General features: G+C 47.4%; 2 protein-coding genes across 7 annotated transcripts in view; one reads left to right on the top strand and one right to left on the bottom strand.

The window, feature by feature from the left end:
- The window catches only part of FAM83A (family with sequence similarity 83 member A), a 28,723-nt gene that overhangs the window by 1,963 nt on the left and 3,764 nt on the right, over positions 1 to 22,996 (top strand). Inside the window, exons 2-3 of one of the 2 annotated variants that reach the window (XM_054246773.2) lie at positions 7,317 to 7,484; positions 9,833 to 9,957. In XM_054246773.2, the coding sequence (XP_054102748.2) occupies positions 7,317 to 7,484; positions 9,833 to 9,957 (293 nt within the window). The remainder of the gene's footprint in view (positions 1 to 7,316; positions 7,485 to 9,832; positions 9,958 to 22,996) is intronic. The other variant, XM_054246774.2, reaches the window with a different exon arrangement.
- The window catches only part of C16H8orf76 (chromosome 16 C8orf76 homolog), a 49,559-nt gene continuing 38,513 nt past the window's right edge, over positions 11,951 to 22,996 (bottom strand). For all 5 annotated transcript variants that reach the window (XR_013528129.1, XR_013528127.1, XR_013528130.1 and 2 more), the window contains one exon: positions 11,951 to 12,197. The gene's annotated coding sequence lies outside the window, so the exon portion shown is untranslated. The remainder of the gene's footprint in view (positions 12,198 to 22,996) is intronic.

The following is a 22,996-nucleotide window of genomic DNA, read 5'->3' as shown; positions in this document are numbered from 1 at the left end:
TACAGGTGTGCGCCACCACACCCGGGTGATTTTTGTATTTTTAGTAGAGATGAGGTTTCACCATGTTGGCCAGGCTGGTCTTGAACTCCTGACCTCAGGTGATCTGCCCATCTCAGCTTCCCAAAGTGCTGGGATTACAGGCGTGAGCCACAGTGCCCTGCTAGAGCGACTTTTTCTATACTACAAATCTAATTTGCTCCCTTCCCTGCTTAGAGCCTTCAGTAGTTCCCAGTTGCCCATAATGGGAAGTGCAAACTCCTTAGCGTGGCTTTCACCTCCTCCCGCTCTACTCCACATGCCCTGCAGAGCTTGTCTTTGGGTCTTTGGATGTCCTGTTCTCTCTGCCTGGCCCTGCTTGCCTTTCCTGCTTTTCATTTGCCACACCTGCTCCTGCTCCAGGACCAGCATGAAAGCCTCTTCCCCAGGAAACCTTTCCTGAATTCCCCAGGCTGTGTTTGCACTTCCAAATGTAAGAGCGCCCCTCCGCTGGGCTCACCCTTGCCCCTTTTCCTCTCAGATTCTGCTAAGACCTGTCTGCCCATAAATGACCTTGTGGCTCTTGAATCTAGCCAGTGACCAGGCAGAAGATAGGGTAGGCAGTAGAGGGGGTGTCTCTCTCCCCAGAACATTCGCACTTTGATAAGTGTCTTCAGAAGAGAAAAAGCTTTCTCAATATGCTTAAAAAGAAAGAAAGGAAAATAGAAGAGAAAAAACCCTGCAAGCCCAGAGCTTGGCTGGTAGGATTTCAGGCACCATAAGAGCTGGATCACTTCTCCCCATGCCCCGGGACCTCCAGCCTCAAGTGATGTCCTGAGCCGTGGGTGCCCACCCCTCGCTCCTGATGCTGCAGACGAGCAGGGGAAAAGGGACCACAAAGAAGGTTTTCATCATCTGTAAAACCCTCTCTGTCTCACTCTCTCCCTCTCTCGTATTCAAATTATTTATTTTGTTACATTTAGAACTCATAAAAGACCATGCTGATATTTGGATTGGTTTTTTGCTAAGGGCGAAATCTCATAAATGAATTCCCTCCCAAATTCAATGCTGTGTGAAATCTTAAAGTTCCAGGAAAAGCCATCAAGGGTGAAGAGGACATGCATGGAGCGGGAGGGAGGGAGAGAGTTCTGGAAAATTAAGTGAAAGGTAGTGATAGGTGGAGCATCGGCTTTGAGAATGACTGGGCTGCTTCGGAGCAGTGTTTTGTGTTTCTGTGGCAGGGCGGAATTGGAGGGTGCGTCCAGGCAGGCGGCCAGGAGTGCCTACGCTGCCTCGGGCCGGTGCTGGGTGCAGCCCCTCAGGCAAGTCCCTGGACTTCTTACGGCTCAGCTCCTATGGCAGACTAAGGTCCCTCCAGGTTCCAAGGCCTGTTCCTGAGTGTGCCAGTTCTGGTCTTTCCACATGAAGTTCAGTGTTCTCCCGAGGGGTGGGGACCAAAGCTGTTGAGGAAATTGTCAATCGCAGCTGCTCGAAGGATGACAGGGGTTCCCTGAAGAAAGTCAGGTTAGGGCTTGTAAAACACAGTCCCCTGGCTGAGGCCCTCTCCTCCCCACTCCACACCCGCTGAGGCTCCCGCATCCACCTCTACGACCCTGAGGCCCACTGATGTCCTTTTGATCAACACAGCACATTATGAACTTAGAACAACACTTAAAAAATCTGAGGCCGGGCGCGGTGGCTCAAGGCTGTAATCCCAGCACTTTGGGAGGCTGAGGCGGGTGGATCACAAGGTCAACAGATCGAGACCATCCTGGTCAACATGGTGAAAGCCCATCTCTACTAAAAATACAAAAAATTAGCTGGGCATGGTGGCGGTGCCTGTAATCCCAGCTACTCAGGAGGCTGAGGCAGGAGAATTGCCTGAACCCAGGAGGCAGAGGTTGCCGTGAGCCGAGATCGCACCATTGCATTCCAGCCTGGGTAACAAGAGTGAAACTCCGTCTCAAAAAAAAAAAAATCTGAAGAGTTGGCTGGGTGCAGTGGCTCATGCCTGTAATCCCAGCACTTTGGGAGGTTGAGGTGGTTAGATCACCTGAGGTCAAGAGTTCGAGACCAGCCTGGCCAACATGGTAAAAACCCATCTCTACTACAAATACAAAAAAATTAGCCAGGCATGGTGGTGGGTGCCTGTAATCCCAGCTACTCAGAAGGCTGGGGTAGGAGAATTGCTAGAACCCTGGGGGCAGAGGTTGCAGTGAGCCCAGATCGCACCACTGCACTCCAACCTGGGCAACAGCATGACTCCATCTAAAAAAAAAAGAAATCTGAAGATTTCACCTGAAAGTAAGAACTTCCAGCTCCTCTTAGCAGGTGGGGTCTGCTAGCGGGGAGCTGTAGCTACTTCGCTGGGTGGATCCCCTCTGCTACAGTCCCCACCATTCCTTGTTGTCCTGGGACCCTCAGGGCTTCACCCATTTGGGTGTCTGCCAGGCACCCAACAGTAATGAATTGGTTATTAATTATTGGTTATACAGGCATTCTATTATTAGTAAAGAACGATTTCAAAAAATTCTGTTTTAGTTTCTAATATGGCAAACATCAATAGCTATAATCCACATGAATAAAAGCTCTTTGAGATCACCAATAATTTTCAAGAGTGGAAGGCAGGGTTTGTGATGTCCTTGCCACACACACACATGCACATAAACAAATGCACATACACACATCCCCATATGTGAGGGCCCAGGGACAGCCAGCTCCCACAGACAGCCAGGGAGCTGGAGCCTCAGCCCAGGTTGTCTGTGGACATAGGTGGCGAGAAGAGGAGGAGAGAGTGAGGAAATAGATTTGAATTCTCCCTGTCCTAAGCCTCAGCATCCTGAGATGAGCCAGAAGGGAACAAACTGAGAGCCCCAGCTGAGAGGTGCTTCCTGGAGCAGTTTCCACTCTAGAAGAAGCAGGAATTCTCCTTCCTTCCCTTCAGGCTCAAATTCCTTTATTCCAGGCCGGGCGCGGTGGCTCTCATCTATAATCTCAGCACTTTGGGAGGCCGAGGCAGGTGGATCACCTGAGGTCAATAGTTCGAGACCAGCCTGGCCAACATGGTGAAACTCTGACTCTACTAAAAATACAAAAAGTAGCCAGGTGTGCTGGCAGGTGTCTGTAATCCCGGCTACTTGGGGGACTGAGTCAGGAGAATTGCTTGAACCTGGGAGGTGGAGGTTGCAGTGAGCTGAGATGGCTCCACTGCACTCCAGCCTGGGCAACAGAGCAAGACTACTCTGTCTCAAAAAAAAAAAAAAAAAAAAACAAACCCTTTTCTTATTCCACAAAGCCTAATGTTCCAGCCAGACCCACACCCAGGACAGCAGAGTGGACCTCTCGGGAGCTTCCTGCCAACTGCCTGCTCCTTAAGGGAGAGGAGAAAGAATCAGACAGTGCAGTCCCAGGCTTGGGCAACCCTTGGTGCCTGGAAGTGAAGGGAGGGCCTAGGCTTCACAGGAGAGGTGTTCTCAGAGTTGAGTCTCAAAGGCTGCGTAAGCGTTTGCAGAGAAGGAAGGGACCGGAATTCATATTTTCGGTAGAGATGGGGGTTTCACCATGTTGCCCAGGCTGGTTTTGAACTCCTTAAGCAATACCTCAGCCCTGGCCTCCCAATGTACTAGGATTACAGGTGTGAACCACCATGCCCAGCCTTCAACCCACTATACCTTCTAAGGAAGAATAGTGCTCCAAACCAGTAACTGTCTTCGGATTAATCCAGCTGGAGGACAATCGCAACAGGAGGCAAACAAGATAACCCTAGACAGGTGAGCCTGTATTTCCAAGCATCCTTTAATTCAGGATGCTGGGTTATTTCCAAACCTGCCCCTGTCTCTGTTCAATCACCAGCTCACCGGCGTATCTCAGGAAAATGATGATACATTGGCACAGAACTGAAGTACTTACTGACCAACTGGGAAGGGAGGGAGGGAATTGTTTCTTTTGTCAATACCTTGGAAGAGGAGGCATATATCTTTCAGCAGACAGAAAGCCTAAGCTGCTTTCAGTGCTGTAAGGTTAAATGTGTGCAAGACAATTAACTGTGTGATTACAGGGCCATGGTTCTAATGATCACAGCCTCATTATTAGAACATCTTTTCCGGTTTCCTGCTCAAGGTGAGCAATTTCTGAGAATTCCTCCCCCTGTCCAGCTATCCATCCACATCACAGAAAGTTGGTTCCAAGTGGATACCAGTCATCAGTTTGGCCTGTCGGCGAGACATCTGTCTTTCCTTGCTACTTCCCAGATGGTGGTGGTTTAAAAAAATGTATTGTATTGTGCCGGGTGTGGTGGCTCACACCTGTAATCCCAGCACTTTGGGAGGCCAAGGAGGGCGTTACCTAAGGTCAGGAGTTCGAGACCAGCCTGACCAACATGGGGAAACCCTGTTCCTACTAAAAATACAAAATTAGCCGGGCATGGTGGCACATGCCTGTAATCCCACCTACTTAGGAGGCTGAGGCAGGAGAATCGCCTGAATCCAGGAGGCAGAGGTTACAGTGAGCCAAGATCGCACCATTGCACTCCAGCCTGGGAAACAAGAGCAAAACTCCGTCTCCATATATATACATGTATCATATATATCGTATATATATCATATATATACATCATATATATCTTACATATATGTATCATATATATATAACTTATATATGTATCATATATATATCTTATATATATGTATCATATATATATATCTTATATATATGTATCATATATATATCTTATATATGTATCATATATATATCATATATATGTATCATATATATGATATATATGATGTATATATATGATATATGATATATATACATCAGATATATATGATATATATAGCAATTATTAGAAAGATAGTGGGACATTATTATTACAGGTAATCTTGAAGAAAGAGAATGGCCATATTCCCTGTGAAAGAAAAATATCTTGGGCTCCCAAAATCACTAAGGAAACTGAAGCTGGAAACTCTCATTCTATTCAGTCACGCCTCTGCTCACCGATATAGATGTATATCAGAAGGAGGGAAGGAGGGAAGGAAGGAAGGAGGGAAGAAGGAAAGAAGGAAGGAAGGAAGGAAGGAAGGAAGGAAGGAAGGAAGGAAGGAAGAAGGAAGGAGGGAGGGAAGGAAGGAAGGAAGGAGGGAGGGAGGGAGGGAGGGAGGGAGGGAAGGAAGGAAGGAAGGAAGGAAGGAAGGAAAGGAAGGAAGGAGGGAAGGAAGGAAGGAGGGAGGGAGGGAGGGAGGGAGGGAAGGAAGGAAGGAAGGAAAGAAGGAAGGAAGGAAGGAAGGAAGGAAGGAAGGAAAGAAAGGAGGGAGGGAGGGAGGGAGGAGGAGGGAGGGAGGGAAGGAAGGAAGGAAGGGAGGAAGGAAGGGAGGGATAATTATGGAGGTTATACAGAAACCTGATATGCACTTGACATTGACATTGCAGATGAAATAGAATAAATGATTAGTATTCAGTAATGGTGCTGGGACATTTGGTTTTCCATGTGAAAAAAATATATAAATAAAAATATATATATTATCTAGGTTTGTGTGAATATACTCTACAATGTTCACAAACTGAAGAAGTCACCTAATGACGGATTTCTCTGCATCCCCACCATTGCCACTGATGGTATCTGCATTCACTCACTGGCGATCATAGTGGACACATTATCACTTGGTGGTGTTTTCTTTCTTCACTTAATTCATTGTTACACATTTGTTGAGATTATACAGCAGGTTTAACTTCAGGCTATAACCATTTCACCTTATCTTACAGCTTCTGCATAATCATTGTAATCAACATTTTTTATTTTTATTTATTTACTTATTTGTTTATTTTGAGATAGAGTCTCAGTCTGTTGCCGAGGCTGGAGTGCAGTGGCACAATCTCGGCTCACTGCAACCTCCACCTCCTGGGTTCAAGCGATTCTTCTACCTCAGCCTCCTCAGTAGCTGCACTACAGGTGTGTGCTACCAGCCTGGCTCATTTATTTTTTATTTTTTATTTTTAATAGAGACAGGGTTTCACCAGGTTGGTCAGGCTGATCTCGAACTCCAGACCTCAAATGATCTGCCTGCCTCGGCCTCCCAAAGTGCTGGGACTACAGGTGTGAGCCACCGAGCCCAACAGTAATTAATGTTTTTAATGACTTAATAAGCCTAATGAGCTGCTTGTCAACATATCACAATTAAGGTATTAGAAAGGACTCATGATTAGGTGACAGAGAGTAAACCCAAACAAGGTGAAAAAGAAGAGAAACATTAATTGACATCCACAGTGGAAAAGGCAAGGGTAGCACTGGCCTCAGGCAGGAATCAGATGTCCAAATGACACTGCTGGGACTCTGTCTCTACCTCCTGGCTGCTTTCTCCAGGGCTGGCTTCATTGTCAGGTAGGCTCTCCCCAGGAGGTAGCAAAATGGCTGCCAGCAGCCATGGCTTATAAACTACCAGCTAAGCAACCGTGTAGAAAGAGTACCTCCTTTTCCCTTGAGTCCCAGCTAAAGCCCTGGGCTAACTCTCATTAGAATAACTTAGATCACGTGACCACCTCTGGACCAACCTCTGTGGCCAGCAGGGGATGCAATGCTCCCATTGGTCTAGCCCTGGTCATGTGCTCTCCCCATGTCCAATCAGGAGATGGCAGTAGACCCACCCAAACCACATTAATTGTGGAGGACAGGCAATTCCTTAAAGTTAGTTGGGATGCTCTTGGCAGAGGAAGGGGGAAAGAATGCTTGGCAGGAGGAACACAGATGTCTCTCCTGCTTGCTGGATGTCTAAGACTCCCCTCCCTAGTTTCTACTACGACAGATGATGCAGTAGCTGTGGGTAGAGCATGACTCCCTTCTCCATCCCACAGGGGGAAGCTTGTTCTAATCGTTTATATATGGGGCCTCCACATGGGATTTTGTGTGAGGCGAGGATTCCACAGTTTAATGACGTTTGAAAATTAGTGGCCATAGTGTGCCCTCTAGCTCCAAGTGGCAGAGAATCCATAACCTTAACTTTATGCCCCTCTGGAACTTGCTGAGGTGCTTCCTGTTCTCTGCTCTCCACTTTCTAGCCTTTTCCCTTCCTCCCCTGCCCTCCCCGGTCCCACAATGGGCATAGGGGCCAACTGATACATGGTGGGGCTGGAGGGGTGGGATCGGGACGGGGGCAGGGGCCTCCACTTTGGCCCTTCGTTTTCCTTCCTTTAATCCTGCCCAGTCAGACCCACTCTCCCCCATCCTCCCCCATCTGGTCCAATGGGAACAGGTCTCCCAGGCCCACTGGGACTCAGGCAGTTTGGCTAAAACTAGTTAGCACCCGGCCCTGACTTTTCTGGTAACTGAGCCCTCTGCCCTGGCCCAGGTACTGGTCATCCTGATGGATGTGTTCACGGATGTGGAGATCTTCTGTGACATTCTAGAGGCAGCCAACAAGCGTGGGGTGTTCGTTTGTGTGCTCCTGGACCAGGGAGGTGTGAAGCTCTTCCAGGAAATGTGTGACAAAGTCCAGATCTCTGACAGTCACCTCAAGGTAGGGACCCTGATGGTATATTAGTCCAAATAGGACAGTCTATGCAATAGTCACAAATGTCCCCCATCTTGTGTTAATAGCTTAACACAATAAAGGTTCATTTCTTGCTCAAACTCCTATGTAGGTCGGATGGGCCTCCTCCATCTTGTAGCTATATCATGAGAAATACATGGCCTCCAAGATAGCCATGACAGGGAAAGAGAAGGCTGGAGGACTCTGCAGGATGTTTCCAGGATCTGACCTGGAAGAGATTTTCATCGCTTTCTCTTTTACCTCATTACCTCACCCAGATGCATGGGTGTCGGGAGATGAAAAGGGTCATGGGTATCTGGTGAGCAGCATCTCTGCCATGTACTCCTGTTCTCTCAGCTGGGGAAGCCCAAGGGATGCATCTCACAGGGCAGGCAACCTCCAGGGCCTGTGGGTACATGTTCACAACTCGCTGGCCCCAACAAGACATTGATCCTCTTGAACTTAACTGAACCCCCTACTTCCCTCTCCTGGCAAAGAGAAGAGAAACCCAGAGATAAAGGTTTGATTCATCACGCAAATTTGAGGACAACTAATTCAATGTCAAATGTGAAAACCACCTGTAGCTTTCATGAGTAGGTCCGGCTGAAGAGCTGAGGGGTGGCTCTCAGAGTTCTTTTGATCAGTTTCCTCTAGTTCAGGCAAGAGAGGTTCTTTCCTCTGGAAGAACCTCCCAGATAAGAATGAAGCCTCCTCCCTCCCTCTTTTCTCTGCACGGATGCAGCTGAGTTCAGGGCTGCCTCCTGCTGCCTCAGGCCTTGGGACCTCTGACTGCTGGGTCTGCTTGGCATGACATGGATCACACCTCCTTGGCCACTGAAACCAGATCAGGAGTGTCAGAGCTAGCCTTGCTTTCATGGCCTGTGCTGGCCACACCTGACAGTCCTCTGCTCATCATAGGGTGATGGGATATGTCCCTCCTCTCAAGATCTCACAGAGGTATGGAGAAGCCTCGGGGAAGCGGCTGGAGCCAGTACTGCCCTTCCCAGAGACTGCCGAGCTACCAGCAGTCCCTCGTGGGATCCAGACAGTACTCCACCTCCCTCAGCCTTAACCTTGAGACTCCCACACTTTACCTCCCCTTCCATTTCTCCACCCTTCCAGCCCTAGAGCAGGGGCAGCAGGTGCTACAGGGAAGTCAAGGGGCAAATACAGCCATGGTAGGGATGTGGACCTACCTTTGCTTAAGACAATACAGGGTCTATTTCCACCTCCACAAAGCCACCTCCTCTGGCTGCACCAGGCCTTCCCTCTGATCAGCTTGGGGTCAGGGACTCAGATCACTAAAGCCACTTACAAGGCAGGACTGGGCTTGCCTCCAACTGACTGCCAGGCCTCTTGTGGCTCACGGAGGCCCAGCCTAAGGGCTCCATGGGCATCAGGCCCTTGCCTTGCTTTTATTTGCTGCCTTATTTGAATCCTACCCCCTTCCCTTTTTCTTTTTGTTGCCAGCTAATGCGAAGACAATGAAGACAATTTAAACAATTCAGCCCAAGGAAAAAATTAATATGGCCCAGAATCCCACCAACCAGAGATAATACATCTCCATCTTAGTGAGCCTTCTGCCAGCCATTTTCCTACACAAATTGTCTTAGTCCATCACAGCTTCTATAACAGAATTCCATAGACCGGTGGCTTTAACAACAGAAATGTATTCCCCATGATTCTAGAGGCTGGGAACTCCAAGATCAAGGTGCTGGCAGATTAGGCGTCTGGTGAAGGTCACTTCCTGGCTTATAAATGGCTGTCTTCTTGCTGTGTCCTCACGTGGCAGAAGGGGTGAGGCAGCTCTCTAGGCCTCCTTTATAAGGCCCTCATCTGCTGAGTGCAGTGGCTCACACCTGTAATCCCAGCACTTTGGGAGGCTGAGGCAGGCAGATCACAAGGTCAGGAGATCGAGACCATACTGGCTAACATGGTGAAATCCCGCCTCTACTAAAAATACAAAAAATTAGCTGGACGTGGTGGCATGCACCTGTAGTCCCAGCTACTCAGGAGGCTAAGGCAGAAGACTCACTTAAACCTGGGAGGCAGAGGATGCAGTAAGCCGAAATTGGGCCACTGCACTCCAGCTTAGGTGACAGAACGAGACTCTGTCTCAAAAATAAATAAATAAATAATAAAGCACTCATCCCATTCAGGAGAACTCCACTTTCATGACCTAATCTCCCAAAGGCCCCACCTTCTAATACCATCACCCTGGGGATTACGTTTCAACACAGAATGGGGGTAAGGGGAACACACACATCCAGCCTCACGCCCAAATGTATCTCTATAAACAGAATTAGGGAATGACACCTCGACTTTCCCTCCAACAGAACATTTCCATCCGAAGTGTGGAAGGAGAGGTGTACTGTGCCAAGTCAGGCAGGAAATTCGCTGGCCAAATCCGGGAGAAGTTCATCATCTCAGACTGGAGGTTCGCCCTGTCTGGATCTTACAGGTGAGCCCTGGATTCATCTTGGGTCAAGGATTCATGGAGGACAAGGGCAGAGTGAGGTGCAGACCAGCTTCTGCTGCTCACACACACACCACTAGCAGCTCCCAGGACGTCTCCCTCTGCCGGGAGCTGGAGCTGCTTCACATAAATGGGGTGAGAGGCAGGAAATCTGGGCCTGGTGAGAATTCCAGGTAGAGAGGCATTTCCTCAGTTTCCCTTAATATTGCAATAGGACATAGAATCCTTTTTTCCCTCCTCAGTTATCTTAGATGTGATTATAAAGTGATAAAAAATTTGTTTACTTGTGTGTGTGCACACCCCCTTACACTTTTTTCCTTTTTTTTTTTTTTTTGAAATGAAGTCTCACCCTGTCACCCAGACTGGAGTGCAATGGTGCAATCACAGCCCACTGCAACCTCTACCTCCAGGGTTCAAGCTATTCTCCTCCCTCAGGCCCACAAGCAGCTGGGATTACAGGTACCACCATCACACCTGGCTAATTTTTGTTTTTTCAGTAGAGACTAAGGATTTAGTAGAGACTTTAGGATTTCACCATGTTGGCCAGGCTGGTCTCAAGCTCCTGACCTCAGGTGATCCAAGGTCAGGATCCTGCCGTGGCCTCCCGAAGTGCTGGGATTTCAGGTGTGAGCCACTGTGCCCAGACCCATTTCATTTATTTAATTTTTCTTATTTTAAAATAAATGTATTGAGATGTATTAATTCACATGCCATATGAGTCATTGAAGTGTGCAATTCATTGATTTTTGGTATAATTCCAGAGTTGTGCAACAATGACCACAGTCAGTTCTAGAACATTATTATCATCCCGATTAAAAAAATCCCATAACCATTAGCAGTCACCCCCCACCTCCTTCAGATCTCCCCAGTCCTACACCACCACTAATCAACCTTCTGCCACTGTAGATTTGGCAATTCTAGATCTTTCATATGAATAGAATCATATATGGGGTCTTCTGCAACTGGCTTCTTTCACTTAGCAAAGTGTGTTCAAGATTCCCACCGTTGTATGGACGTACCACATGTTATTTATTCATCAGTTGATGGGCTTTTGGAGTGTTTCCACTTTTTGGTCCTAATGAATAATGCTGCTGTGAACACTCACGTACAACTTCTTGTGTGGACACAGATTTTCAGTTCTCTTGAGCATCTGCTAGCAGTGACATTGTGGGTGACAGAGCAATGCTATGTTTAACCCTTTAAGGAACTGCCAGATTTTTATTCCACATAATGGAATGTAAAATGGCCATACCATTTTACATTGCTGCCAGCAATGTATGAGGGTTCTAATGTCTGCATCCTAGGCAGCACCTATCATTGTTCCCCTCTTTGATGATCCTGGGGGTGTGAAGTGATGTCTTGTGTTTTGTTGGTTTGCATTTTTCCCTGATGGCCAACCATGTCAAGGTCTTGTGCTTCTTGGTCCTCTGCATGTCTATCTGGAGAAAATGTCTCTTCAATTCTTTTTATTGATTGAGACAAAGTCTAGATGTGTCACCCAGGCTGGAGTGCAGTGGCGTGATCACAACTCACTGCAGCCTCGATCTCCTGAGCTCTTCCCACCTCTGCTTCCCAAGTAGCTAGGACTTTAGGTGTGCACCACCATACCTAGCTAACTTCTAATTTTTTATAGCACTAGGGTCTCTCTATGTTGCCCAGGCCAGTCTCAAACTCCTAGGCTCAGGCAATCCACCAGGCTCAGCCTCCCAAAGTGTTGGGATTATAGGCAGGAGCCCAGCGCCTGGCCTCGATTTGTGTTTAGACCCTCACACATAGACTCCTACATCCAAATGACTGACCATTCACTTATTCTAGCAATGCTGCCTTGCCTGGGTCTGTCTTTGAAACTCGACTACAGAGCTTAAAAGATATTCTTTGAAATGTTCTCAGTGGCGGCACTAGGGAAGTGGATTTGATGGCGGGTTTTGTGAGAGGGATGAAATGAGAGAGCAATTGAGGAAGAGAGGAACAGCCGAAGGTCATTTGGGAACATTTTATTTAGGAAGGTGATGAATGTGACAGAGTGCAGAAGGGGCAACTGGTTGTGTCTTATCTTACTTCCTCTGCTGCAAACACAGCAGTGACCAATGAAATACGAGCACAAACACTGGAATACGCTGGGAGTGAAAGGCAGGCCTCCAGCGGGTGGTTTGGGTGCGCTGTTTCCCAGGGAGCAGGAGCTGGAGAGGCTGTTCCAAAGGCAGGTGAAGCCAACTGCAGAATCTCTAGCCAGAGACAAATGAGCATAAAGGGAAAGAGAGAAAGAAAGAAAAAAAAACCCTTACATTTAAACTGTGCTATCTTTCTTTAGCCTTATTAGTGCCATTTAGCTGAAATTCCACTTTCGGCGATATTAATATTATGACCTCCAGTCTTCCTTGGGCTTATCTTTGTACAATGTCTTAGTCCACTGGGGCTGCTATAACAAAATACCATAGACTGGGTAGCTTATAAACTATGGAAACTCATTATTCACAGTCCTGAAGTCTGGGAAGTCCAAGGTCAAGGTGTTGGCAGATTCAGTGTCTGGGGAAGGCCCGCTTTCTGTCTCGTAGACTGCTGTCTTTTCACTGTCTTCACACAGTAAAAGTGTATCATTATCCGTCATGGTAAAAAAAGGGTGAGAGAGCTCACGGGGGCCTCTTTTGCAAGGACACTAACCCCATTCACGAAGGTTCTACCCTCATGACCCAGTCATGCCCCAAAGGTCCTACACACTAATACCATCACATTGGGGATTAGGATTTCAAATACGAATCTGGGAGAGACACAGACATTTAGTCTACAGCACAGAGTATAACTTTCTCTCCATCCCATTATTTTCAACTTGTGGTTAGATTTTAAGTGTGTCTTTTATGAACAACATAGCATTAATTTTTTTTTTTTTTTTTTTTTTTGAGACGGAGTCTTGCTCTGTCGCCATGCTGGAGTGCAGTGGCGCCATCTCGGCTTGCTGTAACCTCTGCCTCCCGAGTTCAAGCGATTCTTCTGCCTCAGCCTCCCGAGTAGCTGGGACTACAGGTGCATGCCACCATGTCTAGCTAGTTTTTTTTTTAGTAGAGATGAGGTTTCACCATGTTGGCCAGGATGGTCTCAATCTCTGGACCTCGTGATCCACCTGCTTCAGCCTCCCAAAGTGCTGGGATTATAGGTGTGCGCCATCTGCCCGGCCTAATTTTTCTTTTTTTTTTTTGAGACAGAGTCTCACTCTGTTGCCTGGGCTGGAGTACAGTGGCTCAATCACCACTCACCACAGCCTCCGCCTCCTGGGTTCAAGTAATTCTCGTGCCTCAGCCTCCCAAGTAGCTGGGATTGCAGGCTTGCACCACCATGCCCAGTTAGTTTTTGTACTTTTAGTACAGATGGGGTTTCGCAATGATAGTCAGGCTGGTCTCAAACTCCTGATTTTGGATGACCCACCCACCTCAGCCTCCCAAAGTACTGGGATTACAGGCATGAACCCCATCGCTCCCAGCCTTATTCAAGTATTTAAAAGTATAATTTTATCATCTCTGTCTTTTAATAGGTATAATCTCCTTAGTCACTGTGATTGCTGATCTATTTAAGTTTATTTCTAATATTTATATTTTAACTTTGCTTTGCTTTTCCCCTTTTGTGTTTGGAGTTGAATGGACAGGTTTTCTTTCTTTCTTTTTTTTTTTTTTTTTTTTTGAGATGGAATGTTGCTCTGTTTCCCCAAGGCTGGAGTGCAAGGATGCCATCTCAGCTCACTGCAACCTCTGCCTCCCGTATTCAAGTGATTTTCCTGCCTTCTCCTGCCTCAGCCTCCTCAGTAACTGGTACTACAGGCATGCCCACCACCACACCCAGCTAACTGGTTTTTAAATTTTTAGTAGAGACGGTGTTTCACTGTGTTAGCCAGTATGGTCTCGATCTCCTGACCTCGTGATCCACCCGCCTCAGCCTCCCAAAGTGCTGGGATTACAGGCGTGAGCCAGCATGCCCGGCCCAGGTTTTCATATTACTCTCCCTTTTTTTTTTCTGCTTGCTACGAAGCTCAATAAACTATATTTTTACTATTTTCCTTTAATGGGACTCCTTCAGTTTTTAAAATACTTTACACATTTTCCAAACAAAGTCTAAAATTGTGTCATAATTCTCTCTTCCCAACACAAGGACCTTCGTGTACTGTTTTTTGACATTTTGGTTCCTATTAAGTTCGTCAAGGCTGTTTCACTGTAAGGCACAGAAAATCTACTTAAACTGCCTAAGTCAAGGCAGAATGGAGGGGATGCTGTGAGGCTGGCAGTTAATCTCAGGCACAGCCAGAGGCAGGAGCAGGGGCTGCCAGGCCTCCCCAAGTCTGGGAAGAGCTAGGGTCAAAGCCGCTCACTCTGGCTTTCGTGGGCCCACAGGCCTGTTGTTTAGCTTATTTTTCTGGTTCTCTCTCCTGCCTCATGGATCGTATGAGTTAAATCTGACCTCCTCATCCCTGAGCGTTGGGGCCTCCCAGCCCAGCCCCCACCACTGTCACCCCAGGTCCAGCCATTCTGTCAGCCCAGATCACCAACCAATGGATGAGCTGCCTCTGAGTCTGGTGTCCACCCCGAGCCAGTAACCTGTGGCTGGGGCAGGGCTGGCAGAAGGGAACTTGGCATGTGGCAAAAACACAGCTGCCCTTCCAGGCCTAAGGTGGGGCCAGTTTTCAGCGAAGAATCTCCAGAATATGTCTTGTACAGACAATTTCTCCTCAAATGTTTTAGAATTTGAAGGTAGGAGAACAAGGCTATGGGAAAAAAAGAATGAGGTTTAGGAGGCATCTCAAGTGCAGTTCACACCTTCCTGCCCAGCTTGCCCTGGGGTCTGCAATGCCCTTCGTAGCATGGAGGGTCCAACATAAGAGCCTGTCCTAGGTGCTTCATGTAAATGGTATCCTAATTCAATATGCGGCATTTTGTGGCTGACTTCTTTCACTTAACGATTTCGAGGCTCCCCCAAGCTGTAGAGTGTCAGCACTTCATCCCTTTTTGTGGCTGAGCAATATTCCATGGACGGGATGGACCATGATTGGTTTATCTGTTCACCAGTCAATAGACATTGGGGTGTTTCCCCCTTCTGTCCATTGTGAATATTAGCTGAGGAATTTTTGCAGCGTTCTTGACACTCCCTTTCTAGACAGACATTCTGCCCTGGGGAACATCAGTAAAGGGAAGAAGGAGGCTGAGCCACGGGCTGGAAGAGCTGAGGATTCCCTGAATATAAGGAAGAAATCGAAGAACAGGCACAGTTTGAACTCTCCTCATGATCCACTTTAAAGTGACCTGGCTGGGCGTGGTGGCTCATGCCTGTAATCCCAGCACTTTCAGAGGTCAAGGCCGGTGGATCGCCTGAGGTCAGGAGTTTGAGACCAGGCTGGCAAACATGGCAAAACCCCATCTCTACTAAAAATATAAAAATAGCTAGGTGTGATGGCGCACGCCTGTAATCCCAGCTACATGGGAGGCTGAGGCAGGAGAATTGCTTGAATCCAAGAGGTGGAGGTTGCAGTGAGCCAAGATCATGCCATTGCACTCCAGTCTGGCAACAAAGCAAGACTCCATTTCAAAAAAAAAAAAAAAAAACTTCTTACCCAGATGCTCTTATCTATAAAGTCCTGCCCCTGGCCGGGCGCAGTGGCTCAAGCCTGTAATCCCAGCACTTTGGGAGGCTGAGGCGGGTGGATCACAAGGTCAAGAGATCAAGACCATCCTGGTCAACATGGTGAAACCCCATCTCTACTAAAAATACAAAAAATTAGCTGGGCATGGTGGCGCGTGCCTGTAATCCCAGCTACTCAGGAGGCTGAGGCAGGAGAATTGCCTGAACCCAGGAGGTGGAGGTTGTGGTGAGCCGAGATCGCGCCATTGCACTCCAGCCTGGGTAACAAGAGTGAAACTCCGTCTCAAAAAAAAAAAAAAAAAAAAAGTCCTGCCCCAAAGTTAAAGATCAGGCAATTATTTTTGGGAAATGTTGCACCCTCCCAGGACGCACTAGCTGCTTTGCACACGACCATGGGGCGGGTATATCTGTAGAAAAAGGAGAAGGCCTGGGAACACAATCATTTGGAAACAGAGATGTAAAGATAAAAGGCTGAGAAACAAGTTCTTATTATCTGTGCATATGATGAGAACTCATGAAGAAGCTTAAGCAACTGGGAGGGATTTTGAACACGTCAGGGAGGTCAGAACTGCACTAGGAGTGGGGGCTTTTTCCTCTCCCAGATGGGTCTCAAATGCTGGGCAGATTAAGCTGAAACACATTCCCAAGATAAACTTCCCTTTAACACTGTCAGGAAAACAGATTATCTATCTTCAGCTTCTCAAAATATGAATTGTTCCACCCTCAAATCCTCAAACCCACATCATTTCACTTTTAAACCAAACATAATATCTCATACATTATGCCTTCTCCAGAAGAACAAGAATTTAAACATGTTAGGTCATACCTGACTTTTTTTTTTTTTTTTTTTTTGAGATGCTCTATTGCCTAGTGAGATGGTGGCATGATCTCAGCTCACAGCAACGTCAGCCTCCTGGCTCAAGCGATCCTCCCACCTCAGCCTCCTGTGTAGCTGGAATTAGAGGCTCTCGCCACCAAATATATAAATAAACAAAACCCGGCTAATTGTTTTGTATATTTAGTAGAGACGGGGGTTTTACCATGTTGGCCAGGCTGGTCTTGAACTCCTGACCTCAAGTAATCTGCCAGTCTCAGCCTCCCAAAGTGCTGGGATTACAGGGGTGAGCCACCACTCCCAGCCTCTATACCCAACTCTTTTGGTTTTTTTCTGAGACGGAGACTCACTCTGTCGCCAGGCTGGAGTGCAGTGATGAGATCTCAGCTCACTGCAACCTCTGCCTTCCAGGTTCAAGTGATTCTCCTGCCTCAGCCTCCCGAGTAGCTGGGATTACAGGCTTGCACCACCACACCCAGCCAATATTTGTATTTTTAGTAGAGACGGGGTTTCACCATGTTGGTCCAGATGGTCTCCATCCCTTGACCTCATGATCTGCCCATCTCAGCCTCCCAAAGTGCTGGGATTACAGGCTTGAGCCACCGAGCCAGCCTCGATACCCAACTCTTAATAGCTGTGTACCTGTAATCTCCCTGGGCCTGTTTCCTCATCAGAACAAAGTGGAAAATAATAAGACATCTATTTGTATTAGAACTGTTGTTGTAGAATTAAGTAAAACAGCAAGTGTAGCCGGGCGTGGTGGCTCACGCCTGTAATCCCAGCACTTTGGGAGGCTGAGGTGGGCAGATCACGAGGTCAAGAGATCCAGAGCATCCTGGTCAACATGGTGAAACCCTGTCTCTACTAAAAATACAAAAAATTAGCTGGGCACAGAGGCACGTGCCTGTAATCCCAGCTACTCAGGAGGCTGAGGCAGGAGAATTGCCTGAACCCAGGAGGCGGAGGTTGTGGTGAGCTGAGATCTCGCCATTGCACTCTAGCCTGGGTAACAAGAGCGAAACTCCGTCTCAAAAAAAAAAAAAAAAGAAAAGAAAAGAAAACAGCAAGTGTAAATACTTAGCTGCTGGGCACCTGAGATGCACTAAAAAACAGTCACTTAAGAGTGTATTGCTAAGACATCAGTATTACTTATACTTTCAAATTTATTTTGATTTTAATAATTACAATTCCAAGCAGGGTCTGTCTGAAGAGGAGTAGTGAGTTTGACCAGGCAGGCCATGATTACTACTGTTACCAGCATTTTTATGCTTAACTGATATTGTATATTTTTTTGGTCTGTTGTGTAAAATGATTTGACCTCACTTTCCAATAGGTTTCTGTGAATTAGAAAAGAGCTATTATTATTAAAGAACACTAATGTATGTTATTTGTGAAGCATTATTCTAGGAGGGAAGGGCATGGGTGTCGTCCTTCTGCAGGGTTTGTTAGAGGGAAAGTGCTGGAGAAACATGCCTTCTCCCACCCCCTCAACCCCTAAGCCCTCTCAACCCCACTGCCCAACCCACTCCCCAAGTAAAGAAGCCAGCAGCCGGCTCACACCTGCAATCCCAGCACTTTGGGAGGCCGAGGCAGGCAGATCACGAGGTCAAGAGATTGGGACCATTCTGGCCAACATGGTGAAACCCCGTCTCTACTAAAAGTACAAAAAATTAGCCGGGCACGGTGGTGTGTGCCTGTAGTCCCAGCTACTTGGGAGGTTGAGGCAGGAGAATCGCTTGAACCCCGGAGGTGGAGGTTGTAGTGAGCCAAGATTGCACCATTGCACTCCAGCCTGGGGACAGAGCGAGCCTCCATCTCAAAAAATAAAAAAGGACTATAATAAGGATTTAATCCTTATGACGATGCTTTGAAGAAGGTGTTATCCTCCTAATTGACAGGGTGGGGGATTAAGGTATAGAAAGGGGAGGCAACTGGTCCACAGTCACCAGTTCCTTGACAAGAGTCACTGGCTCTCCAGTGCCTGTGAAGCTGGCGGCTGGGCTGCCACACATTGTTAGCCTGATGTGTGGCTCAGGATGAGGGTGGTCGTGGCCTGGATCCATGCGGGGCCATTTGTGTTTACTGTCATTCCTCCTGTGGAGGAGCCAGCTCCTGGAGGGAGCACAGGAAACCCACAATGATTTTGTACTTGACATTCAAAGGTGATCTGTTTACCAGCCTTTCAGGGATCATCTTCCCTGGGACCAGTCTCTCCTTAGAGTTGTTTCCAGCAAAAACAAGAAAACAAACCAGAAGAGGTCCTTCATCTCTTTCTTTTAGCCCAGGTACCTGGGGGCTTCAGATATTTTGGCCCCTCCTTCTGGTTGTATACGGTTCTCCCAATCTGACGAGCCCTGCTTCCTCCTCCGAGGCTAGAGGGCTGAGGTGGTGCATTTCAACCCTGAAGGGCTGGTCGAGGGTCTGACCCAGCACAGGTGCCCAGCCAGTGCCATCAAGAAACACTGCTGAGTGGGCAGGTGGAGTGGTGTGTGTGCTCTAAGATCAGCAGGAGCTACGGAAGTGCTCTGGGGTCAGCCGAGAGGGAGCCCCCACTTCTGCCTCGTGGGTCCAGGAGGTCGGTGCCATTGGCTGGAGTCGGGAGTTGAAGGCTGAGAAGGATTTCAGGGGGTGGGGAGTAGGCAGGCAAAATCAGCACCCAGAACAGCAGGGGAACAACAGCAAGACACCTCCTCGCTTCTGACTGGCTTCCTGCCCTGCCCTCACTGACACCCATGGGTTTTCTCTCCCAGGAACAGAAACACAAAGGAGATCAAACCACTTTCATCTTTAAAATCCTTCAATATTCGCCACTGCTCCTAAAAAAAAAAAAAAAACTCCATCCTTACCAGGATCTCTGTCTCAGTGGGATCCCCCCTCCTCCACTGTGTTGGAGCCGCACGCGACTCCTCCTGGGTGTCTCATGCTCTTTCCAGCCTCAGGGCCTTTGCACTTGCTATCCGTGCCCTCCGTGGGAGAGCTCATTCCTGCTGTCTCTATCTTGCTAACACCGCATGTTGCAGGTGGCAGCTTCCAGATCATTGCCTCAGAGACCTCTGATTCACCCCGTCCCAACTCCTCTTAACCTCCATGGCTTCACACCCATCATGATTTGGAACTACTTGTGAACTTGATTAACCAAGATTGCAAACAGCATGAGGTCAGGGACTGGACTGGGTATGTTTTCTTCTCCGTTGCCTTCCTGGCATGAAGTACAGTAAATACAGCACCTGATGTGTTATACATGACCACAAATATTTGTTGAATGAATGAACGAGTAAAAGCACTTTGGGTTCTGGCCATCCAGTGTGCTGAAAGAATACAGTTTTTCAAACTGTGCCTCACCAACTGTTAGTGGGGTGTGAAATCAATTTAGTAGATGATGTCTAGCATTTTTTTAATGACACAGAATAGAATAAAAATAATCAGAGCAGACTGAGGTCAGGGATGTTCTGGAAATTATTGTGTAGTTATGTACTTGTAGGTCATGAAGTAAAATGTGCTTTTCCAAGAATAGCCAAGATAAATCTGAAGAAGAAAAACAAGCAGGGAGGACTCGCCCTAGCAGAGTTCAGAACTTGTCACGAAACTGCAGTAATCAAGACAATGTGGCATTGGAGGAGGGACATGTTGACACACACAAGAGAAAGCTCAGGCTCAGACTCACACACGACAGGGCATGCCAGAGCAGTGGGGAAAGGAGGAACCGGAAAAAATAACTCCCCGTCTGTTAAATGGGATTACTACCCACCTCGCATGCATTTGCTTACAAATAGACTTGGAATAGATGAAAATAATTTAAATGTTGAAAATAAACTTTAAAACTCTTAGTAGATTTCTTTGGAAAACAAATAAACAAACACATAGTAAAAAAAAAAAAAAAAGCATTGACCATAAACGTTTGCTTAATCTGACTATGATACAATTAAGAATGTTGGTTCAGGGTCCGGCGCGGTGGCTCACGCCTGTAATCCCAGCATTTTGGGAGGCCGAGGTGGGTGGATCACCTGAGGTCAAGAGTTCAAGACGAGCCTGGGCAACATGGTGAAACCCCATCTCTACTATAAATACAAAAATTATCCGGGTGTGGTGGTTCGTACCTGTGGTCCCAGCTACTTGGGAGGCCAAGGCAGGTGAATCGCTTGAACCCAGGAGGTGGAGGTTGCAGTGAGCCAATATCGTGCCACTGCACTCCAGCCTGGGTGACAGAGTGACACTCCATCTCAAAAAAAAAGAAAAGAAAGAAAGACATCTTAAAGCAGGTGAAAAGTCAGTTACGAACTGGAAGCAGCTATTCAGGATGCACGCCCATGACAGAGATTAATGCTGAGATTCACAAGGGCACAAGAACACAACAGAGAAGCAGGTGGGGGACATAAGCAAGTGTTTCACCAAAGAGAAAACACGTGGTTAAAAAACAAATACGTGGCAAGATGTGCAGCATCATGGGATCCGGAAAATGTGAGCTGAGGCTAGAATGAGTCTCCATTTCACACCTCTCCAATCAGCACGGAAATAAAGACTGACCACAGCAAACGGTGGATTTCAGGGATCTCTTACACACTGTTGATGGGATTGCAAATTGGGACAATGACTGTGGAAAGATTTTGGAGTTTTCTCCAAAAGCTAAATACCCACCTAGTTTGTAACCCAGCAACTGTCCTCCTAGGTATATTTCCACAAGAAGCTGGTCCACATGTACGGTAGAAGACATATATGAGAACGTTCATAGCAGCACGGTTCCCAACAGAACCCAAATGCCTACCAGAGGGAGCTGATGAACGCACCACGACACAGCCATCAGTGCCATATTACACAGCAGTCAAAAATGAAGTACTGCAGGCCAGGCCAGAAAGCTCACACCTGTAATCCCAGCACTTTGGGCGGTCAAGGCAGGTGGATCACGCAGTCAGGAGTTCGAGACCAGCCTGACCAACATGGTGAAACCCTGTCTCTCCTAAAAAAAAAAAAAAAAAAAAAAAAAAAATTACCCAGGTGTGGTAGCATGGGCCTGGAATCCCAGCTACTCAGGAGGCTGAGGCAAGAGAATCGTTTCAACCTGGGAGGCAGAGGTTGCAGTGAGCTGAGATAGCACCACTACACTCCAGCCTGGGCAATAGAGCCAGATGCTATCTCAAAACAAAAAATATATATATATATATGTATAATGAAGTATTGCAACAAATGAAATCATGATAAATCTTAGCAACGTAATATTAAGTGAAAAAAACTCACAAGATTACACATAAACACAATGAAAACAAAGATATTTACTTCCAATAATATATAAAATATTTATTCAATTATGGAAAAAGGAAAGTGAGGGTGTTATGATCACAGGATTCATGATGTGCCAAGTTCTAGTTCAGGAGTCCCGGGAAAAAGATACAAGGAGAGACCCTGTGGCTAGATGTGGACCATCCTCAAGATGCTACTTTGGCCAAGTGCAGTGGCTCATGCCTGTAATTTCAGCACTTTGGGAGGCCAAGCAGGGAGTTCAAGACCAGTCTGGGCAACATAGCAAGACCCCCATCTCTGCCAAGAGAAAAGAAGTTTAAAAAAAAAGTTACCTTTTCTTTTAGGTGGTGGGATCATAAGGGCTTACTGTGTTATTTAAAATCACCCATTAAATAGCTAAATAAATGAAAATGGGCGATGACTAGACCAATGAGTAAGTAGAGTTTGGTCTTGAGCTAAAGACGATGACGAAGTGATGCCTCAGACTTATGGGCCAACAACAATAGAAATAAAATGTATTTCTGCTCATGGGCTGTGATCAGAAGTATAAAGGCTAAAGCCTGCGCTGTGTGGGTGGGTGGCAGGTGTGTGGTGGCTCTAGGGGCCGGGGCACAGTGCATTCGGGGACATAGGTGCTGGGGGCCTGAGGAGCTGCCAGGACATCTTTGGACTTGTTCTGCTGAGCAAAGCAGCAGCTATGTTGCCTGATACAGCCTGGTTCAGACAACAAAGGGTGTCTGGCTTCTGAGCGCAGCGTGGCCGTTGGTCCCTGGGCTTACCTCCTATACAGTGGCAGGGCTGGCTCACCTTTACTGGAGAGTGGGTGGTTCCTGGCGGGAGGTGAAATTTAAACAAAGCCTCATTGCTGTTCCCAGGATTATTGGAGCCCTGTACAGCCCCATCCTGCCTCGCAGAGCAGGGAACCCCCAACCCCGGGCTGAGGCCAAGCCTTTGGGTGGCAAGACAGGTGGGCTGGGGGCGGGGACCTGCGACCCCATCCTTAGTGGGCTCGTTTCTACTTAGCTCTGGCCCTGTCCTGGCTTGGCAACCATTCCCCCGACCATCCTCCTCTCCTTGCTTCAAGTTCACCTGAGCAGGAGCCCAGGAACCTCTAGCCTGGTGCTCTTGGGAGGTCTATGCTGTCACCAGAGTCTCAAGCATTGCGGGTGGGGGATGAAAGGAGTTTCCATCCGAAATAGAAAAGAGTTTGGTTAAATCTGAGAATCACACAAAGTAGTAAGTGCCTTAGGCATTTGGTTTTTCCCGCTAACCTGTAAGTGGTGAGCCCAGGCCTGTCCTTGAGGGTTTCTTTCCCCCACGGACCCCCCCCCCCCA

Source organism: Callithrix jacchus, chromosome 16 (assembly GCF_049354715.1).
Source record: "Callithrix jacchus isolate 240 chromosome 16, calJac240_pri, whole genome shotgun sequence".
Lineage (NCBI taxonomy): Eukaryota > Metazoa > Chordata > Mammalia > Primates > Cebidae > Callithrix > Callithrix jacchus.
This window is presented reverse-complemented; position numbering and strand designations above follow the sequence as displayed.